Here is a 26,585-nt window from a genome sequence, read left to right as displayed (position 1 = left end):
AGGACAGAGACTCCACCACCTCTTCCATTCTGTCACCACCCTCACACTGAAAAATGCTTCTAGTCCTTGACGAGGAAATAAAATCAGTTTTCTCTTGTGCCCTTGCCCTATTATCCTTCACATGTGCACTGCTGAGGATGGCTGTGATCGCTCACCTTTCATTCCCTGGCCTCAGGGATTTCCATATACTGATGATGTGACCCTCTCCATCCTTGTCTCCTGGGATTCACAGCTCTCTCAGTCTCTCATCAGTGAAAGATCTCCCTGTTGCTTTAGAGTCTTGTTGGCCATGAACTGGTTTTGTTTCACTAAGCCCATGGGCATCTTCCACTGGGCAGCCCAGATCGGCCCAAACCGCACTGCACCGGGACCCGTTAGTGCTCTAAAGAGAGGATGGCCCACCTCTCCCAGCTTCAGGGCAAGAATTTCCTGAAATCTATCTTGGACGCTGATGATGTTTTTTCAATTAAAGCTGCATTGCGGTCTTGTGGTCCCTTTGTTCTCCACCTGCACCACCGGGTGATGCTCTGCAAAGCTGCTTTTCTGACTCTCAGCCCCCAGCATGACCTGGGGCCAGGTGCTGTTCCTGTCCAGATGCAGAACATCTCATTTCTCACTCTTGAAATGCAGGAGATTCCATTAACCCTCAGTCTCCAGGTCTCTCTGACTGGTGGCACAACCAAGTGGTGCCTCAGCCACTCCATCATCTGCCAGCTTGCTGAGGAGACAACTCTCCCACTGCCCACATGGAATGGAAGAGTCCAGGTGCTCACACCTGGCACAGATGCAAAGCCCAGACCAGCCTGACCGACCTGGGATAGTTTGAGGCCCCTCTTCACAACACACCCACAAGCATAAAAACATGAGTTCCCTCCTCACTGATGATATCCCAGCTCTCTGAATATTGGTCACATCGTCAATCCCCTTTGACACTCACCATCAACACCAGACTTTGCTCTCAAACACACACACTTTTAAGGAATAATGACTGGGATGGAAGGGGCAGCTCCTCATGCATGGCACAGTTGCAAAGCCCAGAGCAGCCTGACATGGCTGCAATGGAATGAGGCCCCTCTTCACAACACACCCACAAACTAAACCACACAACTGCCACAAAATGACCTCACTGATGACACCCTTACTTTTCCTCGGCTTTTATTGTCTATTCCGGTTTTCTCTGACACACATCTTCAATGCCAATTGATCCCAAGCACCAAGTCTCACTTTAAAGATGTTGCCAAGGCCAGACAGACCTGGACTCCTTAGAGCAAAACATGACATGGCAGAGTTGTGGCAAAGCCACATCATGACTCACCAGGATGGGTCGGGCAAGAGCTGCTGCCTGCAAAATGCCCCAAGGCCATGGGTCAAGTCTGTCCCGCCCCTCCAGGACCAGCATAAAAGCCGACCCAGAGCCTCTCTCCCTCACACACTTCTCCTCACACCTTCTCCTCCAGTGCTGACAACCAGGTGAGCCTCAAACCCCTGAGCCTACTGCTCCTGCCCCTTTGGCCCCTCTATTCCTGTATGCTTGGCCCCCAGTGTCCGCAGCCCTCACACCTCCCCACAGCCCCACAACAGCCTCTACACTCCCTCACCCCTCAAGCCCCAACACCCGTGCTCTGCCTAATCCCCTCTCTCTTCCAGGACCCTCCACACCACAACCATGGCCTGCAACAACATCTGCCGTCCCTGTGGACCCACCCCGCTGGCTAACAGCTGCAACGAGCCCTGTGCCCTGCAATGCCAGGATTCCCGTGTCATCATCGACCCTGCCCCTGTGCTGGTCACCCTGCCAGGACCCATCATGACCTCCTTCCCCCAGAACACCGTCGTTGGATCCACCTCCTCGGCTGCCGTTGGCAGTGAACTCAATGCCCAGGGACAGCCCATCTCTGGTGGATTTGGCTTCGGCCTTGGCTACGGGCTGGGAGGCCTGGGCTGCTATGGCAGAAGGGGTGGCTACATCTGTTAAGGACCATTGGTGCAATAATTTGGGCTTCTGGCAACAGCTTCTGCAATCAAAGCACCTCAGCTGATGGTTGCCCTACTTGCAACTCGAACCAGATCCCTGCCAGCTTTTTCTCTTGTCTCTTCAGTCTTTTCACTCAATAAAGTTTTCCTGCATCAACAACTGAGATGTCTCCTCTTCTATTTGATTTCAAATCGTCTCACACCCTCACCCAGCACATTGTGAGGCTTTAACATGCTGTTGGTGTAGGGGGAAAAGGGCTGGAACATCTTTCTTAGGACATATATCCCCACCAGGAATCACAAGAATTGCACAGGAAGCAGGGCTGAAGTGTGACCTTCCAGAACATTTCACAAGCCCCATCACCTGCTACACCCAAGGCTTTGACACACCAATGTTCTCCTGCTCATGGCTCTGAAAAAACCACTATGTGCCAGTAGACACTTGACAAACTCTCTTCCCCATCTGATTCCCAAACCCTCCCAGAATAATGTCACAAATTCGTACATTTTGGGAGGAACTCTGGAGAGCAAGAGCTTCATTCCCTTCTGCTGAAGTAAGACCAACAAGAGCAGGAATTCCAGCACCATGGGCAGTTTAGGTTTTGCATCTCCCAGGACAGAGACTCCACCACCTCTTCCATTCTGTCACCACCCTCACACTGAAAAATGCTTCTAGTCCTTGACAAGGAAATAAAATCTGTTTTCTCTTGTGCCCTTGCCCTATTATCCTTCACATGTGCACGGCTGAGGGTGGCTGTGACTGCTCACCTTCATTCCCTGCCCTCAGGGATTTCCATACACTGATGATGTGCCCCTGTCCATCCTTGTCTCCTGGGATTCACAGCTCTCTCAGTCTCTCATCAGTGAAAGATCTCCCTGTTGCTTTAGAGTCTTGTTGGCCATGAACTGGTTTTGTTTCACTAAGTCCATGGGCGTCTTCCACTGGGCAGCCCAGATCGGTCCAAACCGCACTGCACCGGAACCCATTAGTGCTCTAAAGAGAGGATGGCCCACCTCTCCCAGCTTCGGGGAAAGAATTTCCTGAAATCTGTCTTGGACGCTGATGATGCCTTTTCAATTAAAGCTGCATTTCGATCTTGTGGTCTCTTTATTCTCCACCAGCACCATTGCGTCATGCTCCGGAAAGCTGCTTTTCAGACTCTCAGCCCCCAGCATGACCTGGGGCCTAGTGCTCTTCCTGTCCAGATGCAGAACATCTCATTTCTCACTCTTGAAATGCAGGAGATTCCATTAGCCCTCAGTCTCCAGGTCTCTCTGACGGGTGGCACAACCAAGTGGTGCCTCAGCCACTCCATCATCTACCAGCTTGCTGAGGAGGCAACTCTCTCACTGCCCACATGGAATGGAAGAGTCCAGGTGCTCACACCTGGCACAAATACAAAGCCCAGACCAGCCTGACCGACCTGGGATAGTTTGAGGCCCCTCTTCACAACACACCCACAAACATAAAACCATGAGTTCCCTCCTCACTGATGATATCCCAGCTCTCTGAATATTGGTCACATCCTCACTCACCATCAACACCAGACTTTGCTCTCAAACACACACACTTAAAAGGAAAAATGACCGCAATGGAAGGGGCAGCTCCTCATTCATGGCACAGTTGCAAAGCCCAGAGCAGCCTGACATGGCTGCAATGGAATGGGGCCCCTCTTCACAACACACCCACAAACTAAACCACACAACTGCCACAAAATGACCTCACTGATGACACCCTTACTTTTCCTCGGCTTTTATTGTCTATTCCGGTTTTCTCTGACACACATCTTCAATGCCAATTGATCCCAAGCACCAAGTCTCACTTTAAAGATGCTGCCAAGGCCAGATAGACCTGGTCTCCTTAGAGCAAAACATGACATGGCAGAGTTGTGGCAAAGCCACATCATGACTCACCAGGATGGGTCGGGCAAGAGCTGCTGCCTGCAAAATGCCCCAAGGCCATGGGTCAAGGCTGTCCCGCCCCTCCAGGACCAGCATAAAAGCCGGCCCAGAGCCTCTCTCCCTCACACACTTCTCCTCACACCTTCTCCGCCAGTGCTGACAACCAGGTGAGCCTCAAACCCCTGAGCCTACTGCTCCTGCCCCTTTGGCCCCTCTATTCCTGTATGCTTGGCCCCCAGTGTCCGCAGCCCTCACACCTCCCCACAGCCCCACAACAGCCTCCACACTCCCTCACCCCTCATGCCTCCACGCCCCTGCTCGGCCTAATCCCTTCTCTTCCAGGGACCCTCCACACCACACCCATGGCCTGCAACAGCCTCTGCCGTCCCTGTGGACCCACCCCACTGGCCAACAGCTGCAACGAGCCCTGTGCCCTGCAATGCCAGGATTCCCGTGTCATCATCGACCCTGCCCCTGTGCTGGTCACCCTGCCAGGACCCATCATGACCTCCTTCCCCCAGAACACCGCTGTTGGATCCACCTCCTCGGCTGCCGTGGGCACTGAACTCAGTGTGCAGGGACAGCCCATCTCTGGTGGCTTTGGCTTCGGCCTTGGCTACGGGCTGGGAGGCCTGGGCTGCTATGGCAGAAGGGGCGGCTACATCTGCTAAGGACCATTGGTGCAATAATTTGGGCTTCTGGCAACAGCTTCTGCAATCAAAGAACCTCAGCTGATGGTTGCCCTACTTGCAACTCGAACCAGATCCCTGCCAGCTTTTTCTCCTGTCTCTTCAGTCTTTTCACTCAATAAAGTTTTCCTGCATCAAACCCTCATATGTCTCCTCTTCTTTTTGATTTCAAATTGTCTCACACCCTCACCCAGCGCATTGTGAGGCCTTAACAGGCTGTTGGTATAGGGGGAAAAGGGCTGGAACATCTTTCTTAGGACATATATCCCCACCAGGAATCACAAGAATTGCACAGGAAGCAGGGCTGAAGTGTGACCTTCCAGAACGTTTCCTAAGCCACATCACCTGCTACACCCAAGGCTTTGACACACCAGTATTCTCCTTCTCATGGCTCTGAAAAAGCCACTATGTGCCAGTAGACACTTGACAAACTCTCTTCCCCATCTGATTCCCAAACGCTCCCAGAATAATGTCACAAATTCATACATTTTGGGAGGAACTCTGGAGAGCAAGAGCTTCATTCCCTTCTGCTCAAGTGAGACCAACAAGAGCAGGAATTCCAGCACCACGGGCAGTTCAGGTTTTGCATCTCCCAGGACAGAGACTCCACCACCTCTTCTATTCTGTCACCACCCTCACATTGAAAAATGCTTCTAGTCCTTGACAAGGAAATAAAATCTGTTTTCTCTTGTGCCCTTGCCCTATTATCCTTCACATGTGCACGGCTGAGGGTGACTGTGACTGCTCACCTTCATTCCCTGCCCTCAGGGATTTCCATACACTGATGATGTGCCCCTGTCCATCCTTGTCTCCTGGGATTCACAGCTCTCTCAGTCTCTCATCAGTGAAAGATCTCCCTGTTGCTTTAGAGTCTTGTTGGCCATGAACTGGTTTTGTTTCACTAAGTCCATGGGCGTCTTCCACTGGGCAGCCCAGATCGGCCCAAACCGCACTGCACCGGAACCCATTAGTGCTCTAAAGAGAGGATGGCCCACCTCTCCCAGCTTCGGGGAAAGAATTTCCTGAAATCTGTCTTGGACGCTGATGATGCCTTTTCAATTAAAGCTGCATTTCGATCTTGTGGTCTCTTTATTCTCCACCAGCACCATTGCGTCATGCTCCGGAAAGCTGCTTTTCAGACTCTCAGCCCCCAGCATGACCTGGGGCCTAGTGCTCTTCCTGTCCAGATGCAGAACATCTCATTTCTCACTCTTGAAATGCAGGAGATTCCATTAGCCCTCAGTCTCCAGGTCTCTCTGACGGGTGGCACAACCAAGTGGTGCCTCAGCCACTCCATCATCTACCAGCTTGCTGAGGAGGCAACTCTCTCACTGCCCACATGGAATGGAAGAGTCCAGGTGCTCACACCTGGCACAAATACAAAGCCCAGACCAGCCTGACCGACCTGGGATAGTTTGAGGCCCCTCTTCACAACACACCCACAAACATAAAACCATGAGTTCCCTCCTCACTGATGATATCCCAGCTCTCTGAATATTGGTCACATCCTCACTCACCATCAACACCAGACTTTGCTCTCAAACACACACACTTAAAAGGAAAAATGACCGCAATGGAAGGGGCAGCTCCTCATTCATGGCACAGTTGCAAAGCCCAGAGCAGCCTGACATGGCTGCAATGGAATGGGGCCCCTCTTCACAACACACCCACAAACTAAACCACACAACTGCCACAAAATGACCTCACTGATGACACCCTTACTTTTCCTCGGCTTTTATTGTCTATTCCGGTTTTCTCTGACACACATCTTCAATGCCAATTGATCCCAAGCACCAAGTCTCACTTTAAAGATGCTGCCAAGGCCAGATAGACCTGGTCTCCTTAGAGCAAAACATGACATGGCAGAGTTGTGGCAAAGCCACATCATGACTCACCAGGATGGGTCGGGCAAGAGCTGCTGCCTGCAAAATGCCCCAAGGCCATGGGTCAAGGCTGTCCCGCCCCTCCAGGACCAGCATAAAAGCCGGCCCAGAGCCTCTCTCCCTCACACACTTCTCCTCACACCTTCTCCTCCAGTGCTGACAACCAGGTGAGCCTCAAATCCCTGAGCCTACTGCTCCTGCCCCTTTGGCCCCTCTATTCCTGTATGCTTGGCCCCCAGTGTCCGCAGCCCTCACACCTCCCCACAGCCCCACAACAGCCTCCACACTCCCTCACCCCTCAAGCCCCCACACCCCTGCTCGGCCTAATCCCTTCTCTTCCAGGGACCCTCCACACCACACCCATGGCCTGCAACAACATCTGCCGTCCCTGTGGACCCACCCCACTGGCTAACAGCTGCAACGAGCCCTGTGCCCTGCAATGCCAGGATTCCCGTGTCATCATCGACCCTGCCCCTGTGCTGGTCACCCTGCCAGGACCCATCATGACCTCCTTCCCCCAGAACACCGTCGTTGGATCCACCTCCTCGGCTGCTGTTGGCAGTGAACTCAATGCCCAGGGACAGCCCATCTCTGGTGGCTTTGGCTTTGGCCTTGGCTATGGGCTGGGAGGCCTGGGCTGCTATGGCAGAAGGGGTGGCTACATCTGCTAAGGATCATTGGTGCAATAATTTGGGGTTCTGGCAACAGCTTCTGCAATCAAAGCACCTCAGCTGATGGTTGCCCTACTTGCAACTCACACCAGATCCCTGCCAGCTTTTTCTCCTGTCTCTTCAGTCTTTTCACTCAATAAAGTTTTCCTGCATCAAACCCTCATATGTCTCCTCTTCTTTTTGATTTCAAATTGTCTCACACCCTCACCCAGCGCATTGTGAGGCCTTAACAGGCTGTTGGTATAGGGGGAAAAGGGCTGGAACATCTTTCTTAGGACATATATCCCCACCAGGAATCACAAGAATTGCACAGGAAGCAGGGCTGAAGTGTGACCTTCCAGAACGTTTCACAAGCCCCATCACCTGCTACACCCAAGGCTTTGACACACCAGTGTTCTCCTGCTCTTGGCTCTGACAAAGCCACTATGTGCCAGTAGACACTGGACAAACTCTCTTCCCCATCTGATTCCCAAACGCTCCCAGAATAATGTCACAAATTCATACATTTTGGCAGGAACTCTGGAGAGCAAGAGCCTCATTCCCTTCTGCTCAACTAAGACCAACAAGAGCAGGAATTCCAGCACCATGGGCAGTTCAGGTTTTGCATCTCCCAGGACAGAGACTCCACCACCTCTTCCATTCTGGGACCACCCTCACACTGAAAAATGCTTCTAGTCCTTGACAAGGAAATAAAATCTGTTTTCTCTTGTGCCCTTGCGCTATTATCCTTCACATGTGCACGGCTGAGGGTGGCTGTGATCGCTCACCTTCATTCCCTGCCCTCAGGAATTTCCATATATAGATGCTGTGCCCCTCTCCATCCTTGTCTCCTGGGATTCACAGCTCTCTTAGTCTCTCATCAGTGAAAGATCTCCTTGTTGCTTTAGAGTCTTGTTGGCCATGAACTGGTTTTGTTTCACTGAGTCCATGGTCATCTTCCACTGGGCAGCCCAGATCGGCCCAAACCGCAGTGCACCGGGACCCGTTAGTGCTCTAAAGAGAGGATGGCCCACCTCTCCCAGCTTCAAGAAAAGAATTTCCTGAAATCTATCTTGGACGCTGATAATGCCTTTTCAAGTAAAGCTGCATTGCGGTCTTGTGGTCTCTTTGTTCTCCACCGGCACCACCGGGTGATGCTCTGCAAAGCTGCTTTTCTGACTCTCAGCCCCCAGCATGGCCTGGGGCCAGGTGCTGTTCCTGTCCAGATGCAGAACATCTCATTTCTCACTCTTGAAATGCAGGAGATTCCATTAGCCCTCAGTCTCCAGGTCTCTCTGACTGGTGGCACAACCAAGTGGTGCCTCAGCCACTCCATCATCTGCCAGCTTGCTGAGGAGACAACTCTCCCACTGCCCACATGGAATGGAAGAGTCCAGGTGCTCACACCTGGCACAGATACAAAGCCCAGACCAGCCTGACCGACCTGGGATAGTTTGAGGCCCCTCTTCACAACACACCCACAAACAGAAAAACATGAGTTCCATCCTCACTGATGATATCCCAGCTCTCTGAATATTGGTCACATCCTCACTCACCATCAACACCAGACTTTGCTCTCAAACACACACACTTAAAAGGAAAAATGACCGCAATGGAAGGGGCAGCTCCTCATTCATGGCACAGTTGCAAAGCCCAGTCCAGCCTGACATGGCTGCAATGGAATGGGGCCCCTCTTCACAACACACCCACAAACTAAACCACATTACTGCCACAAAATGACCTCACTGATGACACCCTTACTTTTCCTCTGCTTTTGTTGTCTATTCCGGTTTTCTCTGACACACATCTTCAATGCCAATTGATCCCAAGCACCAAGTCTCATTTTAAAGATGCTGCCAAGGCCAGACAGACCTGGTCTCCTTAGAGCAAAACATGACATGGCAGAGTTGTGGTAAAGCCACATCATGACTCACCAGGATGTGCCAGCAAAGAGTTGCTGCCTGCAAAATGCCCCAAGGCCATGGGTCAAGGCTGTCCCGCCCCTCCAGGACCAGCATAAAAGCCGGCCCAGAGCCTCTCTCCCTCACACACTTCTCCTCACACCTTCTCCTCCAGTGCCGACAACCAGGTGAGCCTCAAACCCCTGAGCCTCCTCCTCCTGCCCCTTTGGCCCCTCTATTCCTGTATGCTTGGCCCCCAGACTCAGCAGCCCTCACACCTCCCCACAGCCCCACAACAGCCTCTACACTCCCTCACCCCTCAAGCCCCAATGCCTCTGCTCGGCCTAATCCCTTCTCTTCCAGGACCCTCCACACCACACCCATGGCCTGCAACAACATCTGCCGTCCCTGTGGACCCACCCCACTGGCCAACAGCTGCAATGAGCCCTGTGCCCTGCAATGCCAGGATTCCCGTGTCATCATCGACCCTGCCCCTGTGCTGATCACCCTGCCAGGACCCATCATGACCTCCTTCCCCCAGAACACCGTCGTTGGATCCACCTCCTCGGCTGCTGTTGGCAGTGAACTCAATGCCCAGGGACAGCCCATCTCTGGTGGCTTTGGCTTTGGCCTTGGCTACGGGCTGGGAGGCCTGGGCTGCTATGGCAGAAGGGGTGGCTACATCTGCTAAAAGACCTCAGCATCACCTGCTCGGGTTTCTGGCAACAGCTCCTTGCAAGCAAAGCACCTCAGCTGATGGTCTTCCTACCTGCACTTCACACTGGATCCCTTCAACTTTTTCTCTTGCCTTTTAATTCTTTTGCCCCAATAAAATTTTCCTGCATTGGAGCCTGACATGTGTCCTCATTTTTGTAAATTCCAACGATCTCACATCTTCACCTTACACAGTGCCAGACTGGGCACTGGGATGAACAGAAAAAGGGCACAACACATTTCTCAGTAGGCTTGTCACTACCATTAACAACCAAGACTAGCACAGGAGGCAAGGGATCAGGAGGACCTTCCAGAACATGGCACAAGCGCATCACCAGCTATACTCAAGGCTTTTCACACAGTAGTGGTCTCCTGAGCAGTGTTTTGGTAGAGTGTCTCCATGCCAACACACACTTGACAAACTCTCTTCCCAGCAGAAGTCTTGAACCCTCTCAGTAGAGTCACAAAATCATCCACTTGGGCAGGAACTCTGAGGTGTAAGTGCTTCATTCCCCCTTGGCTCAAGAAGATTAACAAGTGCAGGGTTTCCAGAACCATGGACATTTCAGGTTTGGCTCTCCCAGGACAGACTCCACCACCTCTTCCACTCTCTGCCCACCCTCCCATAGAAAAATTCTTTTTTTTTTTTCCCACAGAATTCCATCTGTTTTCACTTGTGTCCCTGCCCTCTTTTCCTGCATGGTTGCACTACTGTGAATAAATGGACTCCCTCGACTTCATTCCCTGCCATCAGGGATTTTCATACATTAATTACACCTCACTGTCCATCCTTGTCTCCTGGGAGTCTCAGCTCTCCCAGCCTCTCCTCTATGACAGATTTTCAGTATCTTGGTTGTCCTGTGTTTTCATTAATTAAATTTCCCTAATAGAAAACTAAACCTCCACTAGGAAAGCTTAATTCCCTCTTCTCTACGGCTTGGTGAAAGGAAGACAAGACTGATGTTAAACAATTCCCATTCAAACAAATCCAGCAAGCAATAAGGTCAATCCTTTTCTTCTGAAAATTGAACATCCCTGGTCCTTTCAACTTCTCCTCACCTGTCTTTTTGTCCTTATACTTCAGCAGTTTTCTTTTCCGTGTGTCAGTCAGAGCGTGGCAGTGTGACCCCACAATGTGACCATGCTGAGTCCAGCTGAGACAACTGCTTTGGATCAACCAGCACTGGACTTTGGTGAGCTTGGGTGACTTTCATAAATCTCAGGAATTGCTTTCCCATCTCCATTGAGAAAGGCCTGGCATATAGACTGGGCAGAAGAGATAAGGTAGGGAAAGACTGAATGCACTGGAAGGGGCAGCCCCTCAGTCCCAGAACACCTTCAAAGCCCAGACCAGCCTGACATGGCTAGGAAAGAATGGGGCCCCTCTTCACAACACACAAAAAAACCACAGAACACAGGTGTCACATGGTGACATCAGTGAGAGCACCCCACCTCTCCCAAGCTTTGGTAACTTCTTCACCTCACCTTGACCTGCACCATCAACACCAGTCTCTAACCTCTAAAAACTGCATTTAAAAGCTGCCACCAAGGTCAGGTGGACAGACTCAAGAGAAGGACATGGAATCAGAGAATTCCAAAAACGAACCTGCACCATGACAAGGAAAGAAAGGTGATGCTCCTGACAAGAGCAAGTAATTATTGGGTTTTGCTCACAGGAACACAATGTTAAGCCTTAAAGGATACAAGTTATGAAACAATATGACCTTAACGAGGAATAAGACAATTGATGTCACAGACCTGCCTTTTCCTTTTCCACCCATTTCTTGTTTGTTTTAATGGGTTTCTTAATGAGGTCAAGGAATACAATTTAAATGACAGAGTACATTATCATGTACAGTTGAGATTTCCAAAAGGGCCATAACATCGGAACAAATTCAGCCTGAACAGTCTCTCCTTTTCCAGATGCTCTCCCTCCATGGCATTCAAGACAGAAGGCCATGAGATCTCTTTCATACATCAAGCGCTCCCGGGCACTGAGACCTTTCCAGGTTGTTGCAGAGTAACCTCCCCAGGACATCAACAGCTCCCTCAGCTTTCCTGGGTGCAACACAATGAGTGATGGACATGCAGTGGCACAGAAAAGGGGCCCAATCTTCACAAAGCATCAAAAAACCACAGCACACGAGTGCCACACAATTACCTCACTGGTGACATTGCAAATCTCCAGGGCTCTGGTTGCTTATTCAGTCCTCTCTGACACACATATAATAATGAAATACTCCCAAATATCAACTCCCAATTGAAAGCTGCTGCCAAGGTCAGATGGACACGTAATCAAGAGCTGGACATTGAATTGCAGAGTTGTGAGAAGAAAAATAGTCCCCAAATCATGACTCAGCAAGCTGGGCCAGCAAAGTGCTGCTGCTTGCAAAATGCCCCAAGGCCATGGGACAAGGCTGTCCCGCCCCTACAGGCCAGCATAAAAGCCAGCCCAGAGCTTCTCTTCCTCACACACTTCTCCACACACCTTCTGCTCCTGCTGCTGCTGACAACCAGGTGAGCCTCAAATCCCTGACCCTCCTGCTCCTGCACCCCTGGGCCCTCTCTGCCAGCATGCTCAGCCCCAGCCTCAGCAGCCCTCACACCTCCCCACAACCCCACAACAGCCTCCAAACTCTCCCATTCTTACCTGCATCACCACCTCTCTCACCCCAACACCCCTGCCCTGCCTCACTCTCCTCTCTTCCAGGACCCTCCACACCACACCCATGGCCTGCAACAACCTCTGCCAACCCTGTGGACCCACCCCGCTGGCCAACAGCTGCAACGAGCCCTGTGCCCTGCAATGCCAGAACTCCAGCGTCATCATCAACCCTTCCCCTGTGCTGGTCACCATGCCAGGACCCATCATGACCTCCTTCCCCCAGAACACCGCTGTTGGATCCACCTCCTCGGCTGCCGTGGGCACTGAACTCAGTGTGCAGGGACAGCCCATCTCTGGTGGATTTGGTGGCTTTGGCTACGGCCTTGGCTATGGCCGTGGATTTGGCTACGGGCTGGGAGGCCTGGGCTGCTATGGCAGAAGGGGTGGCTACATCTGCTAAGGGCCCTCAGCAGCACCCCTGACACCACCAGCTTGGGGCTCTGGCAACACCTCCTGCAAGCCAAGCACTTTGGCTGATGGTTGCCCTACTTCTACCTCACAACCTCACATTGGATCCTTTCAAATACTTTCTTCTGTCTCTTCTTTTTTTTTTTTTTTTTTTTTTTTTTTGCCTCAATAAAATTTTCCTGCTTCAGAGCCTGACGTATGTCCTCATTCTTTTGAATCCCGCTGGTCTCACCTTCTCACCCAACACAGTGCTGGGTTGGAGCGATTGTAAAAAGGTCTCAACGCCTTTCTTAGAAAATACATCACCACCTGTACCAATCAAGACTGGCATGGGAAGCAGGGACTGAAGGGAGACACAAGCCCATTACCTACTACACCAAAGTCTTTGACAGAACAAATTTCTCTTGCTCATGGCTCTCTCCAAGTCCCTCTGTGCCAGCACACTCTTGAGAAATTCTCTTCCCAGCAGGACTCCCTAACTCCTCCCCCAAAAGTAGAAACATCATCATCTAATTAGGCAGGAACTCTGGAGTGCAATTGCTTTATTCTCCTCTGCTCAATCATAGTCAGGAAAAACAGGATTGCCAGGACCTTGGACAGTTCAATCTTGGATCTCCCAGGATAGATACTCCACCACCTTTTACTCCGGGACAAGCCTCACACTGAAAAAGTCCTGTCTACCTTGCCCAGGGAATTCCAGCTGTTTTCACATGTGCCCTTGCCCTCTTGTCCTGCACGTGTGCACTGCTGAGAACAGCCAGGCTCCCTTGACTTCATTCTCCACCATGAGGGATTTGCATACATCGATGACACCCTCCTGTACAGTTTTGTCTCCTGGAGTCCCAGCTGTCACAGCTTCTCCTCTGGGAAAGATCTTCCAGGCCCTTTAGAATCTTTTTGGCCCTGAAGTGGTGTCAATTCACTAAAAGTACTTCATCTACATGTGGGAAGCCCAGAACTGCTCACAACATCTCTCACCTGTGCTCAGGAGACAGCAAGAGTCACCTCCTCCGGCCTCATCACAACACTTTTCCCATCCTGACTCGAAGACTTGGGGTCCCTTTTCCCATAATGGTACAAGGACATCTCCTGTCACACCTTTTCTCACCCAGAAACACAAGGGTGGTTTCTCAGAAGAAAACAATTCTTATGTTTGATAGTCATACATTCCTCCCTACCTGGGACGACTCCTCCCAAGAAACAGTCCTCGGCAGATGCCCTTGCTGAGCTTCATCACCAGATTTTCAGGGTTGGCCAAAGGATCCAACTCCTGGGCTACAGCACTGGCGACTTGCTGCCATCTGGACTTTGGGACACTGACCACAAGCCTCTGGGTCCAGCTCCTCAAACAATTCTCAGGCATCCACGCTGGGCACTGACACAAACTGGACTTGCCTGGGTTGTTTCTGAGGATCATGCGATGCTAGGCTCCAACAACCCTCCAAATCCTCATTCTGACCATCACAATTGGTCTCACCCCTTTGCACTCAGCCTAAGTAAGGAACTAAGTCACCCTGGATATCAAAAACTTAAAAGCAAGAGGGGCACCAAGATATCCATGGAGTAGAGTGAACAGGGAAAGTCAGGTCTAGTGTCAGGCTTAGTCAATTGAGATCAAAATGGGGAGCAGTCGAATGTGAGGGAAGGGGCAACACCTCCAGCACATCTTCAAACCTCAGAGCAGCCTGACAGGGCTGGGAGGGAATGGGGCCCCCCTTCACAACACACTCACAAGCCACAGCACATGAGTGCCACAGGGTGATCTCACTGATGACACCACACCTCTCCTAAATTTTGGTTGGTTTTTTGGCCCAGCCTAACATCAATCTTCCATGCAAGCCTTCCCAAATACCAATGTGCACTTAAAAGCTTCTGTCAAGGTTAGATGGAGAACGCCTTAAGAGAATGACATGGAATCATAGAATTTCATGAAGAAATGCCCATACCATGACAAGGAAGGAAAGAGGAGCATGCTGACCATCAGGTAGTAATTTTTCTAAGGGGAACAGAGTATTAAGACTTACAGGATATAAGATATGAAAATTACAGCTTGAATGTGGAATAACAAAACTGAAGTCACAGACCAGACATGATAAAAAAGGGATCAGACACTGTTTGTTGGTGGGCTTTTTGATTTCTTAATTATGTTAAGAAATACACTTAAAATTAAACAGTTCATTGTCATATAATTTTCCGAAATCCAAATGGATGATAAAAATTAAACTAATCCATCCTGACCAGTACCTAGTTTTCCAGTTTCTCCCTCTTGATCTCATTCAAGACACAAAGGGATGAGCCCAGTCTTCACAAGGCACCCACAAACCACAGCACACGAATGCCACAAAATTACTTCAGTGATGATATCACACCTCTCCTGGGCTCTGGTTGTTTATTTGGCCCTCCCTGGCACACATCAAACAATCAAAACCTCCCAAAGACCAACTCGTTAAAGATGGCACCAAGGTCAGCTGGACATGGACTCAAGAGCAGGGCATGACATTGCAGAGGCAGAGGAAGGAAGACGCTCCCCACATCATGACTCACAAAGCTGAGCCAGCAAAGAGCTGCTGCCTAAAAAATGCCCCAAGGCCATGGGACAAGGCTGTCCTGCCCCTCCAGAACCAGAATAAAAGCCAACCCAGAGCCTGTCTCTCTCACACACTTCTCCTCACGCCTTCACCTCCTGCTCCTGCTGACAACCAGGTGAGCCTCATTCCCCTGATCCTCCTGCTCCTGCACCCCTTTGGCCCCTCTCTTCCAGCATGCTCAGCCCCAGGCTCAGCAGCTCTCACACCTCCCCACAGCCCCACAACAGCCTCCACACTCCCTCAACCCTCCTGCATCACAACCCCTTGCACTCCCACACCCCTGCCCTGCCTAATCCCTTCTCTTCCAGGGACCCTCCACATCACAACCATGGCCTGCAACAACATCTGCCAACCCTGCGGACCCACCCCGCTGGCCAACAGCTGCAACGAGCCCTGTGCCCTGCAATGCCAGAACTCCAGTGTCATCATCAACCCTTCCCCTGTGCTGGTCACCCTGCCAGGACCCATCATGACCTCCTTCCCCCAGAACACCGCCGTGGGATCCACCTCTTCAGCTGCCGTTGGTAGCGAACTCAATGCCCAGGGACAGCCCATCTCTGGTGGCTTTGGCTTCGGCCTTGGCTACGGGCTGGGAGGTCTGGGCTGCTATGGCAGAAGGGGCGGCTACATCTGCTAAGGGACCTCAGCACCACCCTTGACACCACCAGCTCCTTCAAGCAAAGGATTTCAGCTGGTGTTCTCCCTTATTGAAGCTCACACCACCTCCATTCCCACTTCTTTCTTCTGCTTTGTTATTCTTTTGCCTCAATAAAGCTTCACTGTAATGTAGCCTCAGATGTCTCCTCCTTTGTTCTACCAGGGCTCTTGCAGCTTCGCCTAGCACAAGGTCAGGGGTCAACAGCCCATCAGTTTATGTGGAAAAGGGGCCACAAGTCCCCATCCCATTTCCTGGGATCTCTGTCAACAGCAGAACCATCCACTGCACTTCCAGAATGCAGCACAAGCCCTTCCTTTTCCCAAAGCCTTGGACACGCTGATGCACTTGTGCCCATATCCCCTACGCAACCTGCTGATGGCAGCACACATTTGTCCAGCTCTTCCCCACTGTGACTCTCCAAACATCCCAGCACTGGAATCCAGGAGTGCAGAAGGAACCTGGGGAAATCCATTAATTCAAGCTAACCTGGTCCCCAGATGAAGCAACCAACCTTTCCTCAGCTGCTCCTCACAGAAATGGTTCTGTAGGTTCTTCACCAACATCCTTCTTCTTCTTTGAACATTCTCAAGCACCTCAACATCTTTATTGCTGTGAAAAACTAAACTAAAACTGAACTCAGATTCAGGGTGTGGCTTCACCAGTACCCAATACAGTGGGACAGTCACTGCCGTGGTCCTGCTGGCCCCACTATGGGTAATACAAGCCAGGATGACACTGGTTTTTGTGACCACCTGGGAACACATTGGATCATGTTCAGCTCCTGCCAACCAGCACCCCCAGATCCTTTTCCCATGGGCATCTTTCTAGTCACTCCTTCCCAAACCTGGAGATTTAAGTCTTTACTAAATTCCAAGTAAAAATCATCCAGAGCTTTTTCCTCATTTACTAAGGAGGTCACATTGACATCTCAGGTGATGAGGTTGGTCAAACAGGACCTGACTTTGCTAAAGCCAGGCTGGCTGGGCATGGTCACCTGGTGGTCCTGAAGGGGCCATTAAATACATTAAATACAATTTAAGATATATATATATAAATTTAATACATTAAATACAATAAGATGATCTGCTCCAGCAACTTCTGCAGCACCAGAAGGCTGAGACTGACAGGCCTGGAGCTGTCCAGACCATTCTTCTGGCCCTTCTTCTAGGGAAGAGTCCCATTTCCAAGCCTCCATCAACTGCAACTTCCCCAGCTAGCCAGGACTGCTGGCAAAAATAACAGGTGGCTTGGGAATATTTTCACCAGCTCCCTCAGAGCCCTTAGGTGCCACACACAAGTCTATCACTGATCATCGTCACTGGATTATGAGGGATTGAAATTTCTCACTGGTAAGGAACTTTCTCCCTCAGAAGGATGTTGTGCCCATCCCAGGAAGCAGAATCACAGTAAAGGGAATCATTAGTGCTCAAGGAACCTCTCAGAGGTGACCAAAGACTCATGGCTTTGCTTGAAAAGGACCTTGAAGATTCTCTTGTTCCAACTCCCTGCAGTGGACAAAGACACCTTCCACTGTCCCTGGTCACTCAAAGCCCTGGCCAACCTGGCCATGACCATTACCAGGGTTGGGGCAGTCACAGCTTCTCTGGGAAACTTGTGCCAGGGCCTCATCATGCACACAGGGAAGAATTTCTTCCCAATATCCCACCTAACCTACCCTCTGGCAGTGCGAAGACATTTCCCCTTGTCCCATCACTCTCTGTTTGTGTTGGAGATCATGGAGTTCAACCCAACCTGCTCAAGGAAGGACAGCTCAACAAGGCTGCCCATGACCATGTCAACTCGAGGTTTAGTAACTTGAGGCCATTTCCACTTGTCCCATCACTTGCTAAAAGGGAGGAAAGAGCAACAGCAGTCTCACAAAAACAACTCTTTTCAAACAGCTGCAGAAAGGGAGACAATCTCTCCTTTGGCAACCTTGTCTGCATCTAAAAATCTGCAGTTCATAAAACCACTGCTGAAAATCTTCTTCTCCAGATCCCTCAGCAGCTGTTCCTAGGATGTGTCACACCACAGAAGAACCATTGTAACACCAAGGTGTCAAAGCTGGAGCAGAACCAATGAGAAACACCAGTCTGAAAGACAGGTCTGGTGACCTGGTGGTGATGTGAGGAGGAATGACCACGATGGAAGGGTCATCTCCTCACACATGGCACAGCTGCAAAGACCAGACCATCCTGACAGGTCTGTAATAGAATGGCACCCCTTTGCACAACACACCCACAAACCAAACCACACAAGAGCAATCGGGTGGGGACTCGGGTGACACCTCTAAGGTATTGTTGTCTATTCTGCATTCTCTGGCACACATCTTAAATGCAAATCCTCCCAAAATAGAAACTGTCACTTTAAAGCTGCCACCAAGGTCAGATGGACATGGACTCAAGACAAGGACATGACACTGCCGATTTGTGGGAAGGAAAACACTCCCCACCACATGACTCACAAAGCTGGGCCAGCCAAGAGCTGCAGCCCACAAAATGCTCCAAAGCCATGGGACATGGCTGTCCCGCCCCTCCAGAGGCAGCATAAAAGACAGCCCAGTGCCTCTGTCCCTCACACACTTCTCCCGACACCTTCTCCTCCTTCTGACAACCAGGTGAGCCTCAAACCCCTGATCCTCCCTCCTTCCCCCTTTACCCCTCCCTTCCAGCCTGCTCAGCCCCAACATCAGCAGCCCTCACGCCTCCCCACAGCCCCACAACAGCCTCCACATTCCCTTGCCTCCCTTGCCCTCCTGCATCACCACCCCTTGCAGCCTTCATCCCTACTCTGCCTCACTCCCTTTTCTTCCAGGGACCCTCCACACCACAACCATGGCCTGCAACAACCTCTGCCAACCCTGCGGACCCACCCCACTGGCCAACAGCTGCAACGAGCCCTGTGCCCTGCAATGCCAGAACTCCAGCGTCATCATCAACCCTTCCCCTGTGCTGATCACCATGCCAGGACCCATCATGACCTCCTTCCCCCAGAACACCGTCGTCGGATCCACCTCCTCGGCTGCCGTTGGTAGCGAACTCAATGCCCAGGGACAGCCCATCTCTGGTGGCTTTGGCTTTGGCCTTGGCTACGGGCTGGGAGGCCTGGGCTGCTATGGCAGAAGGGGTGGCTACATCTGCTAAGGGCCCTCGGCATCACCCCTGACACCACCAGCTTGTTCCTCTGGCAACAGCTCCTGCAAGCCAAGCACCTTGGCTGGTGGTTACCCTACCTGAACTGCCAACCTGCTGCCTTCAATTTCTTATTCCTTTCTCTTCATTTTTATTGCTTCAATAAAGTTCTGTTGCATCAAAGCATGAGATACCTTCTTTTGTTTTTGAATCTTTATGGTCTCACATTCTTACCCAGCAGAGTGCCAGGAATCAACAGGCAATTTGGGTAGATGGAAAAGGGGTAAAACATTTTTCTTGGCAAAGGTGTCACCATCAGTACCAAACAAGACCAGCAAGGGATATAAGGGACGAGGGGAATGACCTTCCAGAACATGAAGCAAACCCATCGCCTGAAAACACCAAAGGCTTTGACACATTAATGCTCTCCTGTGCGTGGCTCTGGCGAAGCCACTCCATGGCAGCACATACTTGACAAACTCTCTTCCCAGCAGGACTCTCAAATCCTCACCACAAACAGAAAAACAACATCATCCACTTGGGCAGGAACCCGGGGGAACCCTTCTGCTAATTCAAAAGCAGGATTTCCAGGACCATGGACAGTTCAGGTTTCGATCACCGATGACAGAGACTCCACCACCTCTTCCCCTTTCTGACTACCCTCACAATGAAAAGTTCTTTCTTTCTTTGCCCAGAAAATTCAATCTGTTTTCACTTCTGCCCTTGCCCACTTTTCCTTCATGGTTGCACTGCTGAGATCAGCCAGGCTCCCTTGACTTCATTCCCTGCCATCAGGGATTTGTGCACACTGACAACGCTCCCCTGTCCATTCTTGTCTCCTGGGAGCCCCAGGTATCTCAGTCCTTTGTGGAACAGCCCTTATATTATCTTGGTGGCCTTGTACTGGTTTCGTTTCAATAAGGGGGGTCTTCTGCTGGGGAGCCCAGATGTGCCAACACCAATCCACCTAAATGTTGAGCATGTTAATCAGTGTTGGCTCCGTGGATACAACTCTTGACCTACTTCCCCTGAGACTTGGCTTCACCTGGACTTCAGGTCTTATCCAGAATATTACATATTATATAAATCTGACTGTTTACATGACCTGTCCATTCTGGGGTAGTCTGGGATGATGCCGTGGGAAACACAGTAAAAAACCTTGGTAAAAGGTGGAGGTTAACATCAGCCATGTCTCTCTCACAATCCACAGTTAGGCTCTTCTTCTCTGTATGTAACACACAGATCACTAATACAAGTTTTTGCCCTCCAAAATTAATGCTGAGTTCTCCTCATTATTTTCTTGTCTGACCTGCTCTTGGCAGTGCTTTACAGAATAAAAAAATTGACCCATCCTTGTCTGCAGGAACAAGGTCCCTGGAAAGCCATTAAAAAAGTGAGAGGGAGTCAATGCACTGGAAGGGGCAGGTCCTAATGCTCAGCACAGCTGAAAAGCCCAGAGCAGCCTGGCAGGATGAAGAGGGCCCCTCTTCACAACACACCCACAAACCAAACAACGTAGGTGCCACAAAATGGCCTCACTGATGACAGCCTTATTATTCCTAGGTTTTGCTGGATGTTCTGGTATCCCTGACACAAGTCTTCCAAGCAAAACTTCCTGAATACCAACCGTCACTTAAAAGCTGCTGCCAAGGTCAGATGGACACGGACTCAAGGGCAGGAAATTGAGTTGTACAGTTCCTGGAAGGAAAACACTCCACACCTCCCAATGACTTGCACAGCTGCGCTAGGCAAAACTGGGGTTACAATTTGCATCCAGGTGCCTCTAGAGAGTACAAAGATTACTCTCTTTTTCTGAATTGAACATCTGTGGTTCCTTCAACTGCTCCTTAAATGTTTTGTTCTTATCTTTCATCAGCTACAACGAACCAACACAAGACTTTGGGGAGCATGGGAGGCATCCCTAAACACCTAAATGGGATAGCCTGCCCATTTTCAATGGATAAAGCCTGGCATATAGACAGGTTTAGAAACTTGGAAACATGGCAGGGAGGAAGAGAATGTAATGGAAGGGGACACCCCTCATCCTCAGAAGATCAGCAAAGCCCAGACAACCCTGATGTGGCCGTGGGGGGAATGAGGCACCTTTTCACAAGACACCAACAAACCACAGCACGCAGGGTGACCTCACTGATGGCACTCCACTGTCCAAAGCTTTGGTCATGATTTCAGCCTTTCCTGAAAAACATCATCACCAAACTTTGGTCTCTGAAACTGATACATTAAAGCTGCCGCCAAGGACAGATGGACACAGATTCAAAAGTAGGACATGACACTGCAGAGTTCTGAGAAGAAAAACACTCCCCACCTCATAACTCACCAGGCTGGGCCAGCCAAGAACAGCAGGCTCCCAAATGCCCCAAGGCCATGGGACAAGGCTGTCACGCCCCTCCAGAACCAGCATAAAAGCCAGCCCAGAGCTTCTCTTCCTCACACACTTCTCCTCACCGCCTTCTCCTCCTGCTGACAACAAGGTGAGCCTCAAACCCTCAAACCCCTGACTCTCCTGCTCCTGAACCCCTGGCCCCTCTCTTCCAGCCTGCTCAGCCCCAGCCTCAGCAGCCCTCACACCTCCCCACAGCCCCACAACAGCCTCCACACTCCCTCACCCTCCTGCATCATCACCCCTCAGACCCCCATGAACCCTGCCCTGCCTCACCCCCTCTCTTCCAGGAATCCTCCACACCACAACCATGGCCTGCAACAACCTCTGTGGACCCACCCCGCTGGCCAACAGCTGCAACGAGCCCTGTGCCCTGCAATGCCAGAACTCCAGCGTCATCATCAACCCTTCCCCTGTGCTGGTCACCATGCCAGGACCCATCATGACCTCCTTCCCCCAGAACACCGCTGTTGGATCCACCTCCTCGGCTGCCGTTGGCAGTGAACTCAATGCCCAGGGACAGCCCATCTCTGGTGGATTTGGCTTTGGCCTTGGCTACGGGCTGGGAGGTCTGGGCTGCTATGGCAGAAGGGGTGGCTACATCTGCTAAGGGCCCTTGGCAACACTCCTGACACCACCAGCTCATTCCTCTGGCAACATGTCCTGCAAGCAAAGCACTTGGGCTGATGGTAGCCAGAATTGCACATCAGACCAGCCCTTTTCAACTTCTTCCTCTTCCCTCATCATTCTTTTGCCTCAATAAAGTTTCCCTCCATCAAAACTTTGCATGTCTCCTCTCCTTTTTGAATTCTGCCTCACATCCTCACCCAGAAAAGCGCCAGAAATGAACAGGCCTTTGGTGTAGATGGAAAATGACACAACACATTTCTTAGGAAATATGTTCCTACTAGTAATAACCGAGACTGGCATGGGAAAATTGGTTGAGGGGGGACCTTTCAGAACATGACTGCAATCCATCACTTGCTACACCAAAGGCTTTGACACACCAATGTTCTCCAGCTCATCAATGGTTCTGGTTAGGTCTCTCCATGCCAGCACACACTTCACATGGATTTCACAAAATCACTTTCCAGTAGGAATTTAAAGCCCTTCCAGCAAAGAGGGGAACTATATCACATCCACTTAGGCACAACCTCTGGAGTGCAAGTGCTTCAACTCCCCAACTCCCCTGCTCAAGCAGAGTCAGCAAGAGCAGAATTTCCAGCACCATGGACAGGTCAGATTTGGATCACCCAGCACAGGAACTCCACCACCTCTTCCCCTCTGTGACCACCCTCACATTGAAAAGTTCTTTCCTTCTTTGCCCAAGGATTTCCATCTGCTGCCCACATCATTGTTGAGAATGTTGAACAAGGTTGGCCCCTCGACACTTGACCTACTTTCATTGAAACTTGCCTCGATTTGAATTTTGGGCCACTGATCCCCAGCCTCTGGGACCAGCCCTGCAACCACTCAGGCTACTCACTGCACTCTCAGGCAATCTGGACTTGCTCAGATGCTCTGGGAGCATGGAATGGGAAGGGGCATCAAAGGCTTCACAAAAGGGTCGAGTTCAGCAGCAGACAAAGCTCTCTCCTCATGCCCAGGCTGAGTCACTGGGACAGAGCAGACAGAGCTCAAACACCATTTCCTCTGGGGAAATCTTCCACGAGAAGTGGCTTTACCCCTTGGCACTTGACACAACACAAGACTCCAAAGGTCCTGGCTCTCTTCTACCCTGCTGCCACTCCACCTTAGCCTCTGCTTCCTTGCACAGCTGCCACTGACACTCCTGGGGTCAGTTCAGCTGGAAAACACCTTTGACATTGTCCAGATGTAAACCAAGCAATGCCAAGCCACCAATCTTAAAAAATTTCATTTGTTGAAGACCTAAATATAAAATATCAAGTCAAACCCTTCCCCACAGCATTGTCAAGGCCACCAGTAGGCCTGTTCCCAAATGACACAGCTCTATAACATCTAAATCTCTCCTGGGATGCTGACAGCACCACCATCCTGGACAGTCATTGCCAGGGATTGGAAAAACTTTCCTGAAGGAATTTTCCTTAATACAAAAATCAAACTCCTCTGGGACAACTTGACTCCATTCCCTCTTCTCTTGTGGTTGTGTAAAACGGAGACAAGTCAAATGATTTCCATTCAGGTAAATTCAGAGGACAACAAGGTCACACTTTTTCTGAAAATTGAACATCCCCAGTTCCTTCACCTGCTCCTCATGTGTCTTGTTCACCTTATCCTTCACCAGTTTTCCTTTCCATGTGTGAGAGCACAGCTCTGTGACCCCACAGGACTTTGCTGAACCCAGGTAAGAAGAGAACTATGGATGAACCAACTCAAGACTCTGGTGAGCATGGGAAGCCTCCCTAAATCACATAGATCACTTTCCCACCTCCAGCATAAAAACCCAGGCCTATAGACAGGTATGGAGAGATGGAGACAAGGAGAGGAAGGAGTGAATGAAATGGGAAGTCCAGGTGCTCACAGCTAAAATCAGCGGCAAAGCCCAGATCAACCCAACCAACCTGGAGAGTTTGGGGCCCTTCTTCACAACACACACAAAACCCCAAAACCATGACTTATACAGGCTGACTTGACTGACAACACCCCAGCTCACCAAAGACCTTCTCATCTCTTCAGTCCTCTTTGACACTCACCATCAACACCAAACTTTGCTCTCAAACACTCACACTTTAAAGGAAGAATGACCGCAATGCAAGGGGCAGCTCCTCATGCATGGCAGAGTTGCAAAGCCCAGTTCACCCTGACATAGTTGTGATGGAATGGGGCCCCTCTTCACAACACACCCACAAACTAAACTACACAACAGCCAAAAAACACCTCACTGCCAACTCCCATATTTTTCCTAGGCTTTTGTTGTATATTCTGGTTTCTCTGACACACATCTTCCAAGAAAATCCTCCCAAATACCAACTCTCACTTAAAAGCTACTGCTGAGGTCAAATGGACATGACCTCAAGGGCAGGACATGACACTGCAGAGGTGTGGAATGAAAAACACTCCCCACCTGATGACTCAGCAGGCTGCACCATGCAAGAGCTGTAACCCACAAAATGCCCCAAGGCTCAGGGACCAATACTGTCCCGCCCCTCCAGAAACAGCATAAAAGCCGGTCCAGAGCCTCTCTTCCTCACATCCTTCTCTTGACACCTCCTGCTCTGGTGCTGACAACCAGGTGAGCCTCAAATCCCTGACCCTCCTGCTCCTGCACCCCTGGGCCTTCTCTGCCAGCATGCTCAGCCCCAGCCTCAGCAGCCCTCATGCCTCCTCAAAGCCCCACAACAGCCTCCATGCTCCATCACCCTCCTGCATCACCACCCCTTGAACCCCTCACCCCTGCCCTGCCTCACTCCCCTCTCTCTTCCAGGGACCCTCCACACCACACCCATGGCCTGCAACAACCTCTGCCAACCCTGCGGACCCACCCCGCTGGCCAACAGCTGCAACGAGCCCTGTGCCCTGCAATGCCAGAACTCCAGCGTCATCATCAACCCTTCCCCTGTGCTGGTCACCATGCCAGGACCCATCATGACCTCCTTCCCCCAGAACACCGCTGTTGGATCCACCTCCTCGGCTGCCGTTGGTAGCGAACTCAATGCCCAGGGACAGCCCATCTCTGGTGGATTTGGTGGCTTTGGCCTTGGCTACGGGCTGGGAGGCCTGGGCTGCTATGGCAGAAGGGGCGGCTACATCTGCTAAGGGACCTCAGCACCACCTTGTACACAGGGAATTTGATGCTCTGGCAATGGCTCCTGCAAGCTAAGCACTTTGGCTGATAGTTGCCGTCCTTATACCTCACATGATCCCTTCCACTTTTTTCTTTTGTCTTTTCCATCTTTTGCCTCAATAAAGTTCTGTTGCATCAAAGCCTGAGATGACTCTGCTTCTTTTTGAATTCCAATGTTCTCACACCCTCACCTAGCACATTTCTAGGCATGAACAGGCAATTGGGGTGGATGGAAATGGAGCATAAAACATTTCTTAACAAATAGGTCATCACCAGTAATCACCAAGACTGTTATGGGAAGCAGGGACTGTGGGGGGACACCTTCGAAAATATGACACAAGCCCATTCCCTGATACACCACAGGATTTGACCCAATTCTCTCCTGGGCAGAAAACTGGAAGAGTCACTCCATGCCAGCACACACTTGGACAAAATTACTTTCCATCAGGACTCCTGAACCCTCACCACAAAAGAAGAAACAACATCATCAACTTGGGCACAAACTCTAGGGTGCAACTGCTTCCACCAGACTGATCAAGCAGAGTCAGCACGATTTCCAGCCAGATTTCCAGCACAATGGACAGTTCCATTTTGTATCTCCCAGGACAGACCCCATCCCCTCTTCCACTTTCTGACCACTCTCACAATGAAAAATTCTTGCCTTCTTTTCCCATAGGATTGCATCCATTTTCATTTGTGTCCTTCCCATTTCTTCTTCACTGCTGAGAATAGCCTGGCTCCCTAGGCTTCATTCTCTACCATCAGGGATTTACATACATTAATAAAAACCCCATCCATCCTTGTCTCCTGGGAATCCCAGCACTCTCAGGCTCTCCTCTAGGAAACATTCTCCAGCCCTTTCAGTATCTTGCTGGTCCTCCACAGTCCCACTACCCCCATCATTGCTGAGGATCTTAAACAGGGTTGGTCTCATGAATACAACTCTTGACATGCTTCCCTTGAGATTTACTCCATCTGGACTTTAGGCCACTGATCCCCAGCTTCTGGGACCAGCCTCTCAGCCACTCTCAGGCCACTCACTGCACTCTCAGGCAACCTGGGCTTGTTCAGATGCCCTGGGAGTATAGAATGGAAAAGAGCATCAAAGGCTTTACAAAAGGGTGGAGTTCAGCAGCGGCCAAAGCTCTCTCCTCATGCCCAGGCCAAGTCACTGGGACAGAGCAGACACAGAGTTCAGCCAAGCACCATTTCCTGAAAAGAAATCCTCCAAAAGAAGTGGCCTCACCTCTTGGCA

General features: G+C 50.8%; 9 protein-coding genes across 9 annotated transcripts; all 9 read left to right on the top strand.

Annotated features, from left to right (window-relative positions):
- The first annotated feature begins 1,666 nt into the window (after positions 1-1,666).
- LOC131575148 (feather beta keratin-like) lies at positions 1,667-1,975 on the top strand. Its single transcript, XM_058830197.1, has one exon. It carries the CDS (start codon positions 1,667-1,669, stop codon positions 1,973-1,975), a length of 309 nt encoding a protein of 102 aa, XP_058686180.1.
- Positions 1,976-4,238: 2,263 nt separating this feature from the next.
- On the top strand, positions 4,239-4,547 carry LOC131575140 (feather beta keratin-like). The gene has a single exon (XM_058830189.1). It carries the CDS (start codon positions 4,239-4,241, stop codon positions 4,545-4,547), a length of 309 nt encoding a protein of 102 aa, XP_058686172.1.
- A 2,263-nt stretch (positions 4,548-6,810) lies between these two features.
- On the top strand, positions 6,811-7,119 carry LOC131575146 (feather beta keratin-like). Its single transcript, XM_058830195.1, has one exon. The coding sequence runs from the start codon at positions 6,811-6,813 to the stop codon at positions 7,117-7,119; it is 309 nt and encodes a 102-aa protein (XP_058686178.1).
- Positions 7,120-9,381: 2,262 nt separating this feature from the next.
- On the top strand, positions 9,382-9,690 carry LOC131575149 (feather beta keratin-like). The gene has a single exon (XM_058830198.1). It carries the CDS (start codon positions 9,382-9,384, stop codon positions 9,688-9,690), a length of 309 nt encoding a protein of 102 aa, XP_058686181.1.
- Positions 9,691-12,442: 2,752 nt separating this feature from the next.
- Positions 12,443-12,778, top strand: LOC131575134 (feather beta keratin-like). Its single transcript, XM_058830183.1, has one exon. It carries the CDS (start codon positions 12,443-12,445, stop codon positions 12,776-12,778), a length of 336 nt encoding a protein of 111 aa, XP_058686166.1.
- Positions 12,779-15,702: 2,924 nt separating this feature from the next.
- LOC131575143 (feather beta keratin-like) lies at positions 15,703-16,011 on the top strand. The gene has a single exon (XM_058830191.1). The coding sequence runs from the start codon at positions 15,703-15,705 to the stop codon at positions 16,009-16,011; it is 309 nt and encodes a 102-aa protein (XP_058686174.1).
- A 2,855-nt stretch (positions 16,012-18,866) lies between these two features.
- Positions 18,867-19,175, top strand: LOC131575152 (feather beta keratin-like). The gene has a single exon (XM_058830201.1). It carries the CDS (start codon positions 18,867-18,869, stop codon positions 19,173-19,175), a length of 309 nt encoding a protein of 102 aa, XP_058686184.1.
- Positions 19,176-21,874: 2,699 nt separating this feature from the next.
- On the top strand, positions 21,875-22,174 carry LOC131575153 (feather beta keratin-like). Its single transcript, XM_058830202.1, has one exon. The coding sequence runs from the start codon at positions 21,875-21,877 to the stop codon at positions 22,172-22,174; it is 300 nt and encodes a 99-aa protein (XP_058686185.1).
- A 2,816-nt stretch (positions 22,175-24,990) lies between these two features.
- LOC131575138 (feather beta keratin-like) lies at positions 24,991-25,302 on the top strand. Its single transcript, XM_058830187.1, has one exon. The coding sequence runs from the start codon at positions 24,991-24,993 to the stop codon at positions 25,300-25,302; it is 312 nt and encodes a 103-aa protein (XP_058686170.1).
- Positions 25,303-26,585: the final 1,283 nt, after the last annotated feature.

The sequence above is a fragment of the Poecile atricapillus genome, chromosome 2 (genome assembly GCF_030490865.1).
Source record: "Poecile atricapillus isolate bPoeAtr1 chromosome 2, bPoeAtr1.hap1, whole genome shotgun sequence".
NCBI lineage: Eukaryota > Metazoa > Chordata > Aves > Passeriformes > Paridae > Poecile > Poecile atricapillus.
Note: the sequence above shows the minus strand (reverse complement) of the source record. Positions and strands in the feature narration are given on the sequence as shown.